The 13,176-nt window shown below is 39.3% G+C and overlaps 1 protein-coding gene across 5 annotated transcripts in view; it reads left to right on the top strand.

Moving 5' to 3' along the window:
• The first annotated feature begins 119 nt into the window (after positions 1-119).
• The window catches only part of CEP89 (centrosomal protein 89), a 161,866-nt gene continuing 148,809 nt past the window's right edge, over positions 120-13,176 (top strand). For 3 of the 5 annotated variants that reach the window (XM_069082619.1, XM_069082617.1, XM_069082616.1), the window contains exons 1-2: positions 120-359; positions 4,812-4,918. In XM_069082619.1, coding sequence (XP_068938720.1) covers positions 321-359; positions 4,812-4,918 — 146 coding nt within the window. In that variant the 5' untranslated portion in view covers positions 120-320. The remainder of the gene's footprint in view (positions 360-4,811; positions 4,919-13,176) is intronic. The other 2 variants (XM_069082621.1, XM_069082620.1) reach the window with 1 other exon arrangement.

The raw sequence follows: 13,176 nt of genomic DNA, 5'->3' as shown, positions 1-13,176 counted from the left end.
CTGGCCAATAGGAAGCCGAGCGGAGAGGGCCTGTAGCCCCAGCGGGGCGCCGAGAGCATTCGAATGAGACCCTCCGGTTGCCAAGGGCCAGACGGCGTGGCAGTGAACGCTCCGTTGATTGGTCCGTGGGAAAGCGGGAGCCAATGCCGAAAGCCCTTAGTGCAGGCCCCGTAGCGAAGGGGAAGCGTGGGGAGCTCCGGTAGCACTGGTCCTAAAGCAGCTGGTTAAGGCCTTTGGGCTGGGCGAAAAAACGAGAGGCCTCGGGGGAGAGAGTGATTGTTAACCATCTAGCCCAGCCCTCCGCCTCTCCCGCCACGAAAATGCCTCTTGGGCTCCGGAGATACCGTAGGAGTCAGTTTGTAAGTAGAGACTCACCTGTTGGGCCCCTGGGGTTCGGGAGGTAAAGGCCGCGGTTGGACTCGGGAGCTTAGGGCTCCGGCCGCGGTTCCTCCTCCTCATTCTCCCCTCCCTACCCTCTTGTTCTTCTTTCCCTTCCCCCCATCCTCCCCCCTCCACCATCCTCTCCCCCTTTGTCTCTCCTACCTCTTCCTTATCCTCCCCTCCTCTTTCCCTCTCCCTTTTCATGCTCCCCTCCCTCCCTTTCTTATCCTCTCTTGTCTCTTCTCTCTAACCTCCTTATTTCCCTCTCCCTTCTCATCCTTTTCTTTTCCTGTCTTTCCTTATCCCTACCCTCCCCCTTTATCCTTTTCTTCTTTCTCTTCTCCTCTTCCTCCCCTTCTTCTCCTCCTCTCCCTTCCTCTTCTCATTTTCCCTCCCCTCTCTTTTCTCATCCCTTCACATCTTCCTTCTTATCTTCCCTTGTCTCTTATCCTTCTCCTCCTCTCTTTTCTTAGCCTCCCTTTTCCCTCTCCCTTCTTTCTTGCCTCTCCCTCAGCTATTTATTCTTATCCGCCCCTCCTCTTTACCTTTTTATCCGTTCCTTCTCCTCTTCTTGTTTCCCCTTTCCTTATCTTTCTCCTCCTCTCTCCATTTTTATTTCCTTCTCTCTCTTCTTATTCCTCCTTTCTCTCTTCCTTTTAATCCTCACAACCCTTCTCCACTTTCCCTCATCTCTTTTTTCTTCTTCTCTCCCCCCAGCTTACCTCCTCCTCCTTCCTTTCCCCTACTCCTTTCCTCATCTTCCTTCTCTCTTCCTCTTTCCCTCCTTACCCCTCTCTCCCTTTTTACCCTTCTTTGCCTCCTTTTCCTTCTCTTCTTTTCTCTCTCCTTCCTTTTTCCTCTGCTCTTAATTCAGACATTCAGAGCTTACTGAGTTGTTGCTCAGACATGTCGACTCTTTGAGACCCCATGGACCATAGCACACCAGACCTTTCTATCCTCTGCTGTCTCCTGAAGTCTGGCCAAGTTTATCTTTGTTTTTTCTATGACACTATCTAACCATCTCATGCCTTTCTGTCTCGTTTTCCTTTTGCCTTCAATCTTGCTCAATATCAGTATCTTTTCAAGTGAGTCACATTATCATCTTTATGTGGCCAAATTATTTAAGCTTCAGCTTCAATATTTAACCTTACAGTGAATAGCCTGAATTAATTTTTTTAAGTATTAACTGGTTTTGCTGTCCAAAGGATTCTGAGAAGTCTCCTCCAGCACAATTTGAAAGCAGCTTTTCATTAGGCGTCAACCTTCCTCTTAGTCCAACTCTCACAGCCATACATTGCTGCTGGAAAAACCATAGCTTTGACTATATCGACCTTTGTCTGCAAGGTGATGTCTCTCTGCTTTTTACTATGCTTGTACAGATTTGTCATAGCTTTCCTTCCAAGGAGCAAGCATTTTTTTTATTTTAAAAATTTTTCCCTTAATTACATGTAAGAAAAAAATTTAAACATTCTTTTTTAAAATCTTGAGTTCCTGATTCTTTCTCTCTATTTCTCTTTCTTTCTCTTCTTCCCTCCTCCCCCTCCCCTCATTGAGAAGCCAACCAATTTGACATAGGTTATATATGTGTACTCATGCAAAAACATTTCCATGTTAGTTATGTTTTGAAAAAACAGAACAAAAAAAAACCAGGAAAAATAAAGTTTAAAAGAAGGTATGCTTCAATCTGCAATCAGACTCCAGTCTTTCTCTGGGGATGGATAACATTTTTCATCATAAGTCCTTCAAAATTTTCTGGGATCATTGTATTGCTGAGAATAGCTAAATCATTAACAGTTGATCATCTTACAGTATTGCTGTTATTATTTACAATGTTCTGGTTCTGCTCACCTCACTTTGTGTCAGCTCTTGTAAGTCTTAGGTTTTTCTGAGAGCATCTTGCTCATAATTTTTTATTGCACAATATTATTCCATCATAATTATTTATTATAACTGGCTTAGCCATTCTCCCATTGATGGGCATCCCCTCAATTTCCACTTCTTTGCCACTACTAAAAGAACTATTATAAATATTTTTGTTCAATATATGTCCTTTTCCTTTTCATTTTCTATCTCTTTGGGATACAGACCTAGTAGTGGTATTGCTGGGTGAAAGAGTATGTATACATGGTTTTATAGCTCTTTGGGTATAGTTTCATATTGTCCTACAGAATGGTTGAATCAGTATACAACTCTACCAACAGTGCATTAATGTCTCGATTTTCCCACATCCTTTCCAGCATTTTTCATTTTCCTTTTTTTTTTTTTTATCATGTTAGCCAGTCTGATAGGTATGGGGAGGTACCTCAGAGTACTTTAAATTTGCATTTCTCTAATCTATAGTAATTTAGAGCATTTTTTCATATGATTCTAGATAGGTTTAATTTCTTTCTCTGAAAACTCTGTGTTCATATCCTTTAACCGTTTATCAATTGGGGAATGATTTGTATTCTAATAAGTTTGACTCATTTTTCTATATATTTGAGAAATGAGGTCTTTATCAGAGAAACTTGCTGTAAATTTTTTTTTCACAGTAATGATTACCAACTATGTATTTCCCTCCATCCTGTTTTTCCCATTTATCCTACTCTCTCTCCTTTCATCCTGTCCATTCTTAAAAGTGTTTTGCTTCTGACTTATTTCTCCCAGTCTGCCCTCCCTAATGTCAGTCCTACCATCCTCTTCCTTTATCAACCCTTCCCCTCCTACTTTCCTGTAGCATAAGATAGATTTCTACACCAAACTGTGGGTATCTGTTATTCCCTCTTTGAACCAGTTCCAATGAGAGTAAGATTCATATGCTACCCTTCCCCTTTCTGCCTTCTTCCCCTCAGCTGTAAAATTTCTTTTGGGCCTCCTTTATGTCAGATAATTTACCCCATTCTACCTCTCCCTTTCTACTTCTCCCAGTGTATTCTTCTTTCTCATCCCTTAATTTTATTTTTTTTGATAAATATCCCATCATATTCAACTAATACCTGTGCCCTCTGTCTATTCTTTCAAACTACCCTAATAATGAGAAAGTTTTAGTAGTTTCATTCTTATCTTCTTCACTTTCTGCCATCAGAGTGGTATTATCTGCATATTTGAGATTGTTGATATTTCTCCTGGCAACCTTAATTCCAGCTTTTGATTCATCTAGCCTAGCATTTTGTATAATGTGCTCTGCATATATGTTAAATAAATAGACAATATATACAGCATTTTCCCAATTAAAAACCAATCAGTTGTTTCATGTATAATTCTAACTATTACTTCTTGGAATTCATACAATTCCTCAAGAGACAAATAAGATGATCTGGTACTTCCATCTCTTTGAGGACTTGATACATATTGTTGTGATCCACACAAAAGCTTTAGTGTAGTCAATGAAGCAGAAATAGATGTTTTTCTGGAACTCCCTTGCTTTCTTTATAATCTAGTGAATATTGGCAATTTGGCCTCTAGTTCCTCTGCCTCTTTGAAAATCAACCTACTCTTCTGGTAGTTTTTGGTTTACATATTGCTGAAGCCTGGCTTGTAGAATCTTAGGCATAACCTTGCTGGCATGTGAAGTGAATACAGGTTTTTTGGTAATTTGAACATTTTTTGATATTGTCCTTTTTTTAGGATTGTGATGTAAGCTGGTCTTTTCCAGTCCAGTAGCCACTGTTGAATTTTCCAAATTTGGTGGCATATTGAGTGGAGCACTTTAAAGGCATCATATTTTACAATTTTAAATAGCTCAACCAGAATTACATCACCTGCACTAGCCTTATTGTTAGCAATGCTTCCTAAAGCCCACTTGACTTCATTTTCCAGGGTTTCTGTTTCTGTATCAGTGACCACACTGTCATAGTTATTGGTGATGTTAAGATCTTTCTTATAGAATTCTTTTCTATATTTTTGCCACCTTTTAATTTGTTCTGTTTCTGTTAAGTCCTTATGATTTTTGTCTTTTATCATGCCCATTTTTTTCATGAAATGTTCCCTAGATATCTCTAATTTTGTTGAAGAGATCCCTTGTTTTTTCCATTCCATTGTTTTCTTCTCTTTCTTCACATCGTTCATTTGATCCAGGAGGGGCCTGCTATGAGACTCAAGCAAAAGATAGTCACTGCTTCTCCTTCTCATCTGCTCCCTTCTCTCTTCATCTGACTTTGGCTTAAAATTTAAATACATTCTCTTGGCATACACTGATCATTATTTTGGAGAGATAACTAGGACATATACTGGGGGACAGAGGCTAGTCAGCAGTTAGACATTTGTTGTAGCTGCTTTACATACAGGTAATGGAATTTTTAAAAAATTTCTTTCTTGGCTTTCTGAATGTATGGCAAACCAAATTTTAAGTTAGCATCATCATTGTGTGAGTTTATTTTTCTAATTTTTATGCATTAGGAAATTATGTTCTTCAAAGTCTCTGACTACTTAATATTTTTTCATTTGTCTAGAAACACATAGTTCATGGTCTTGTCCCTGCAGCTACCATAGCACCCAGACCAGCAGTTCCTCGAACACCTCCACCTCGTAGCCCAGATCCTTCTCCAGAAAGACCTAGGTAAGTTTAGATTTTGTTTTAACTCTGTTGTGTGTAGAGGTAACTAGTCAAGTAAAAAATATTATGTGCACACTATGTGCCATGCACTGTCCTAAGCACTAGAGATATAAAGAAAGGCTGAAAGTCTCTGCTTCCAAGGAATTTGTAATATGATGAGAGAGATAACATATAAACAACTGAGTCCAAACAAAATAAATACAGGTTAAATTGGAGATAACAGGAGGAAGGCAACAGAATTAAAGGAAATTTGGAAAGGCTTCTTGTAGAAACTTACATTTTAGCTGAGACTTGAAGGAACTCAGAGAAGCTAAGCACAGAGGTGAGGAGGAACAACCAGGGAAAATGCTTAGCTGGGAGATGGCATGTCTTGTACAAGGAACAGCAGGGAGGCCAGGGTCACTGGGAAGGGTAGTAAGAAGAATGAAGACTGGAAAGATAAGAGGAGTCCAGGTTATGAAAGTCTTTAAAAACCAAAACAGGATCCTGTATGAAATGGGAAGCTACTAGAGTTTATTGAATGGGAGAGTGAAGGTAAGTGGGTTACATAGTCAGACCTACACTTTTATAGGAAGATTGATCAGTTTGACAGTTTAGTGGAAGATGGACTGGAACGGGGAGAGGAAGGAGAACAGCAGGCCTTTGCTGTAGTCCAGGCACTAAATAATGAAGGCCTATACTAAGGTGGTAGCAGTGTCTAAGGAAAGAAGGGGGCATATACCAGAGATGTTATGAAGGTAAAATCAACAGCTTTGTAAACAGATTTGATATGGAGGATTGGGGAGAGAAAAAGTCAAGAGTCGAAGATGCTGCTAGGTTGTGAGCCTGGGTAACTGGAATGATACCAATATTCCTTGACAGTAATAGGCAAGTTAGGAAGAGGGTAGGGGTTGGGAGGGAAAGGTAATGAGTTCAGTTTTGGACATGTTGAGTTTAAGATGTTTGAGTTGTCCAGTAGCAATTAGAGATGTGAGCCTGAAGGTTAGAGGACAGAGGTTAGGGCTGGACAGACATGAGAATCATTAGCAGAGATGATAATTGAATCCTTTGGAGCTGCTTTGATCACCAAGCAGGATAGGATAGAGGAAGAACAAAAGAGGGCCAGAAGGGCTGGAGTCTTATGGGATATACCTGGTAGAGGGCATTACCTGAAAAATAACCTAGCAAAGGAGACTGAGGAAAGTTCAGCCAGGTGGAAGGAGAACCAAGAGAGACACAGTGCCACACAAATCTAGAGAAAAGAGTATTAAGGACAAGAGGGTGAACTATATAGTGTCAAAGGCTTGTAGAGAGGTCCATAGGATCAAGATTCAGAAAAAGCTATTAGATTTAGAGATCATTAAGTAACTTTGAAGACAGCAGTTTCAGTTGAATGATGAGGTCAGAATCCAGACTGAAGATAGTTGAGAAGAGAGTGAGTGGAAATAAAATCAAGGCGTCATTGTAGACAGCCTTCCCAAGGAGTTTAGCTTTGAAAGGAAGGAGAGATATCATATAGAAGCTAACAGGGCTATAGTGTTTTTTGAGGATGGAAGGAGCTAGAGTATGTTTTAAGGCAGCCAATAGAAAGTGGGAGACTGAAAATTAGAAAGTATAGGGATGATAGAGGGGGCCGTCTACAAGAGAGGACAGAATGGAGCACGATTGACAAAGAGAATAATCCTCTTTTTGTATGAGACAGGTGAAGGGGAAGATTGTTGCAAAAGGCATCTAAATGATGTGAGATGAAGAGGAGGGAAGAAGAGGGAGCTCTAGGTGAATAGACTAAAATTTTTTAGTGAAATATGAGGCAAGGCTCTTAGCTGAGAGGGTGAAGTGCAGGGGGGAGCCATGGGAAATTTGAGAAGGGATGAAAAGGTTTAGAAAAGTCACTGTGGGAAGTGGAATAATTAATCCATTAGAAAGGGATAAAAGGTCTTGCCTCAGTGAGGGCCTTGTTTATGTAATAAAAATTTGTAGTGACCTCTTCAGCATGACTTTGAAATTTTTCCCTAGCTTCATTTAGCAACACATGAGTAGGAGTGAAAGCATAGGATGGTGGGAGCCATCCAGGGTTGATGTTTGACAGGGGAAGATATTCATTAAGATAAGGGAGCAAGAATAGAAAAGCATAGAGTTGAACTGGTTCAGCAAAGTGTTGATATGGGGAAAGGAGGAGAATGTTTCTAGTGCAAGAGTGATGACCTAGTAAAGAACTGAATGGTGAAGGGATTACAGGTCCCTGTGAGGTTGAAGAACAGGGCTAAAGGTTGCAAGGCAGAAGGAGAGGTGGAATGAAAACAGATTATGATTGGATAAAGGACTTTCAGAATTCATGAACACGGAAGTTGAACATTTGTGGGTGATGGCAAGATGGCAAGAGTTTGTCTCTGGATAGCTGTGGTGAGGTTGAAGAATGGGTCATGGGAAATGAGTAAGTTGAGGAATCAGAAGTTTATGGTGTTAAGTGTCAATCTACCAATGAGTATCAATATATCATGTATTTTGAAGTCCCCTAGTATTAGGGCAGATTTGGAGAAGATAGACTGTAAACCAGGCACTGAATTCACTGAGGGAAAGAAAAAAAGTGTCCTAGAGATTTGTAGATAATAACTACCAGAGTCTTGATTTAGATGATAAATATGTATTGACTGAACTTCAGAGAAAGAGAGGTTACTGAGTGATGGTGGTAGAGGGAAAACCTGGGAGTGGCAGCGTGGAGCAAGGAATACTCCAGTTCCCTTACCTTGACCAATACAAGTATGAATATGAGTGAAAGTATAACCAGTGCTAGAAAGGGTGACCAGGGAGGCTCTGTCATCAGGAATGAGCTAGGTTTCAGTAAATACAAGAAGATGAAATGAATGATAAAGGAAAAGGCTTAAGATGAAAACAAGTTTGTTATCTATGGAGTTGGCATTCCAGAGGGCACATTGGAAGGGGTTGGGTAGTTTTAGATTGGAATATTGTAGGAATTAGGTTGAGGTAAAGGGGAATAAAGGAACAGGGGACAGATGGTTTGAACAGTGATAACTGAGAGTTACTGCAGAATTTTTCGCATTACATTCTATTGGTTTTTTTTAACCTTACAATTAAAAATTCTGATCCTTTTTAATATCCAACTATTTGTGAACAAACTCAGAATTATTTTTCACAAAATTGCAATTTCTTTACTTGTACTAATTTTATTCACATTTATACAAGTAAATATGACAATGGAGAAGCTAAAAAGAATACATACTATTCTCTTAGAAAAGTAAAATCTGAAATTCACGTTGCTGAGACTTTATGATTACTCTACACTTCTTAGAATTTAAAGTGAATGCAGTGCTAAAATATACATATATCATTCTGTTATTTTAATCATGTTAGCAGCTATTTCGGAAATCTACTGAAGCATTATAATATTAAGCATTTGGTAAAAAACTTTTTCTGCCTGGAGTCCTCTGCAAGAGTGATTTCTTTGTTATTGTAATTAGGATAATGATAAAGAGAGAGGGAGCATGTCCATGCTGTTGGACCATCCATTTAGGCTTAATGTCAAAATAGGCCTATATTTGGTAGGGTTACTCTAGATGCCTGAATCTGATCTTAATTTTTGAACAGTGCCTCGCAGATAAGGTAATTCTTGTTCACGTCCAGAAACTTGATTTTTGTCAGTTTACAGAGGAGTGATTAGATTATGGAGGAGTGATTCACAACAAATTTCACAAGTTTTTTGAGGTGCTCTTCAACTTCAGTCCAAACTATTTCCAGCCTTATTTCACAGAAACTCATTATCATACAGTCTTTGTTTCAGTCAAACTAGATTACTAGCCATCCCCAGATCTTGTTCTTCTCTCTTCTACCTCTGTACATGTGTACCTCCTTTTGTCTCTTTCTAGAGTGTCTTTACTCCATGTTTCTACTTGTTTAAATTCCTCTTTCCTTCAAGACCTAGTTCGTTTACCAATTCTTTCATAAGGTTTTTATCTATTCCCCACTGAAATCTCCTTTCTCTCTAGCCTCTCATATGGACTTGTGTGTACTTATATAAACAGGTTTTTTAGTGTACACGTTCAATTTTTCCTAAAAATTAACACAGTGTGGTATGTAGACTCCTAAGCTTAGAGTTTGGAAGACTAATTCCTTTGAATCTTGCCTCTGACACTAACTGGTCATGTGACCATGGCCAAGTCATTTTAAGTTTCCCAGTTGCTTCTCTGAGCAACTGTATAAATGGTTTGAGACACTGGGAGTGCTTATACAAAAGAAATCACAGGTTAGACTTACTGATATATGTCTCTTTCCCCCTAGAAGATTATTAGTTCCTTTAAGGCAGAGATTGTGTTGTTTTCATCCTTAGTACTCTTCACATAGAAAATATCAAATAAATTGCATGTTGAATTGAGGAGACAATTGATGAACAAGAAAGCTAATTTATTAATTTTATATTGAGAAATAAACTGCCAAATGTATAGAAAGAGAAGAAATTTTAGCTGGTTAGTGCTTTTTTTTTTCTTTGTTGATAAATTGATTTAGAAAACCAAATTTATTGGTTCTATATTTAGAGTTAAAGTAGCAAATACTTAGTCTGGGATTCAGGGCCTTCCACAGTCTGGCTGCCTTGTCTTTCTAGCCTTATCTCCTTCCACTCTACACTCTGGTCAAACAGGGATATTTATATCCTCCTGTATGTGTTTCATCTTTTTCCACCTTTGTGCCTTTTTTCTTTCCTGTGCCTGAAATGCTTTTTTCCCAATGTTTTAATAAGGTTAAACTGTTTATATTCCTACATGGGAATATCATGCTTAAAAGTCATAGGAACTTTCTCATTATTGGGGCAGTTAGGAGGAGTGTATATAGACAGAGGGCATAGGTGTGAGTTGAATACAATGGGATGATATCTAAAAAAGTGAAATTAAGGGGTGAGAAAGAAGAATGCCATGTAAGAAAGGGAAAGGTAGAATGGGGTAAATTCTTGCATAAAAGAGGCAAGAAAGAGCTTTTATGGTGGACGGGAAAATATACGGGGTGGTAGGGAATACCTGAACCTTACTGTCATCAGAATTGGCTCAAAGAGGGAAGAATGTACACATTCATTTGGGTATAGAAATCTATCTTACCCTGTAGGAAAGTAGGAGAGGAAGGGAATAAAAGAAAGGAGTGGTAGGGGTGGCTAGGTGGAGCAGTGAATAGAGCACCAGCCCTGGAGTCAGGAGGACCTGAATTCAAATCTGGCCTCTGTAATGTAATGCCAAAAGAAAGGCAACTTCCCAGGTTCAAAATACCAGCATAGGTGCTCTCTATTTTATTCAGTGACAAACCAAGAACAGAGAAGATCAAAACATGACATCATTCCAAATACAGCATTTACTAAGTGTGATTAAATAATCTCCAAGTACTACCCCACCCCAGGACCTTCCAATCATTCAATCAATTACAAAGTCCCTGTTCTAAAGACTTCTCCACCCCTAGGCTATACCTTAATTAAGTCCACCACAAAGCCCCTCTTCTCAAATGGAGATTAGTTTCCAAACATAAGGTCAAAAGTTCCCCACCCCTGGATCACAATTGAATCTACCCCAGAGTTACATCAAGTTTAAACACAGCACTTAATACCCAAATGGAGGTCTTTTCTTCATCTTGACACGAGGCAAGTTCTCAGCAATCTTAGTTCCTGGGGAGACAAGGCTTAGCAAGGCCATAAGATACATTGCCAGTCCCTTCATGAATTCATCCTCGGTCTGTAGAACAGTCCTAGAACCCCTGAACACATTAGCAAAGCCCTCTCCCAGGATTTCTGTAAACATACAACAAGAAAATCCTTCTTCAGGGCTTCTGAACCAACAGAAAGGCTCCCAGACCCCTGCAACAACAGCACTGTCCTTCACCAGTGGACAGTATTCATTCTGTCTGCAGGACAGTCTCCAGACCCCTGCAACAACAGTACTGTCCCTCACCAGTGGACAGTATTCACTCTCTGTCTGCAGGACAGTCTCAGAGCTTCTTAGCGAACAGCCAGGTTCCAGGACTTCTTCAACAAAAGGACTGTCTTTCACCAGTGGACAAATCTGGCAAAATAACATCAAAACAGACAGACAAAGTACCAGCAAAACAGCCATGTCTCCTCAGTCCTTGGCAGCTCAGGGGGCAGGTCTCAAAAGTCCAGGGCAATTCAAAGCGGCCACCAGCAATTCTCTTAGTCTCTCTCTCTCTCCACGAGGTGCTGCTTCCAAAAAGGTCTTCTGCCTCTCTCTTGTCTCTCCAAATCTACGTCACCAGCTCCTCCCAGTTCAGGACTTTCTTTTCACATCAAAAAGTCCATCCCACAGGTGGGATTAACAAGCTCTGGGTTTTAACACAATCAATTTGAAAACCAAGCTAATACAGGGGAATCTTTAATTGCCATTACTATCACAGCCTCAGACACTTAACACAAAAACTAGCCATGTGACTTTGGGCAAGTCACTTAACCCCAATTGCCCTCCAAAAAACAAACAAAAAAAAAGGAGTGAATGAGGCTGATAGTAGGGAGGGCAGATTGAGAGAGGTAAAGTCAGAAACAAAACACTTTTGAGGATAGACAGGATGAAAGGAGAGACAATAGAATCAATGGGGTAAATAGGATGGAGGGAAATACAGTTTAGCAATCATAATTGTGAAAAAAAATTTTGAAGCAAGTTTTTCTGATAAGGGCCTCTTTTTTTCTTTTTTTTTTTTTTGCCTTTTGGAGGGCAATTGGGGTTAAGTAACTTGCCCAAGGTTACACAACTAGTTTTTTTTTTTTTGTGTGGGTGTTAAATGTCTGAGGCCAGAACCGAACTCTGGTCCTCCTGACTCCGGGGCCAGCGCTTTACTCACTGCACCACCTAGCTGTCCCAAGGGCCTCCTTTCTTAAATATATAGAAAACTGAATCAAATTTACAAAAATAAGAGTTATTCCCCAATTGATAAATGGTCAAAAGATATGAACAGTCAGTTTTTCGATGAAGTAATCAAAGTCATATGAAATCACTACTGATTGGAGAAATGCAAATGAAAACAATTCTGAGGTATTACCTCACACCTTTTAGATTAGCTGATAGGACAGAAAAGGAAAATGACAAATGTTGAAAGAGGTGTAGGAAAATTGAGACACTAATGCATTGTTGAGGGAGTTGTGAACTGAGTCAACTATTATATAGAGCAATTTGGAACTAGATCCAAAGGGCTATAAAAAGCATGCATACCCTCCTTTAAAAAAAAAAAAACATTATTTACTTTTAGTTTACAACATTGAGTGCCACAATCCCTTGAGTTCCAAGTTTTCTCCACCCCTCCCCCCATGGCAACATACAATCAAATATAAGTTCTACAAATACCTTTACGTTAAATATTAGTCAAGTTGTAAAGAAGGATTATAACCAATGGAGTGAACAGCGAGAAAGAAGGAACAAAACAAAACACAAAAGAGAGAGCAAGTGGTTTGCTTCAGTCTGCATTCAGACTCTGCAGTTCTTTCTCTGGATGTGGATATCCCTTTCCTTCATGAGTCTTGGAGTTGTCTTCTAACCTTGTGTTGCTGAGAGGAGCCCGGTCTTTCAAAGTTAGTCGTCACAGATACAATGTGTCTGTAATTGTGTACAAAGTTCTCCTGGTTCTGCTCTCCTCACTCAGCATCAGTTTATATAAATCTCTTATTATGAAGTCCATCTGCTCCTCATTTCTTATAGCACAATAGTATTCCATTACATTCATATACTGTATGCATACCCTTTGACCCAGCAATACCACTACTAGATCTGTATCCCAAAAGAAGAAAAAAAGGAAAAGGACCTATATGTACAAAAATATTTATAGCAGCTCTTTTTATGGTGGCAAAGAAGTGGAAATTGAGGGGATGCCCATCAGTTGGGGAATGGCTGAACAACTTGTATATGATTATGACGGAATACTATTCTGCTGTAAGAAATGTCAAGCAGGTTGTTTTCAGAAAAATCTGGAAAGATTTATAATAACTGATGCAAAGTGAAATGAGCAGAACCAGGAGACCATTGTACACAGTAATAGCAATATTCTAAGATGATCAACTGTGAATGAATTAACTATTCTCAGCAATACAATGATCTAGACAACTCTGAAGGACTTATGATGAAAAATGCTATCCATCTTCAGAGAAAGAATTGATGGAGTCTGAATATAGGTAGAAGCATACTTTTTAAAACTTTCTCTTTGTTTTTTTTATGTTTTCTTTTACAACATGACTAATATGGAAATATATTTTGCATGACTACACATGTATAAAATATTAAATTTCTTGC

The sequence above is a fragment of the Petaurus breviceps genome, unplaced genomic scaffold (assembly GCF_028583685.1).
Source record: "Petaurus breviceps papuanus isolate PSGF00001 unplaced genomic scaffold, PetGlider_PUasm1.0 171, whole genome shotgun sequence".
Classification (NCBI taxonomy): Eukaryota; Metazoa; Chordata; class Mammalia; order Diprotodontia; family Petauridae; genus Petaurus; species Petaurus breviceps.
Note: the sequence above shows the minus strand (reverse complement) of the source record. Positions and strands in the feature narration are given on the sequence as shown.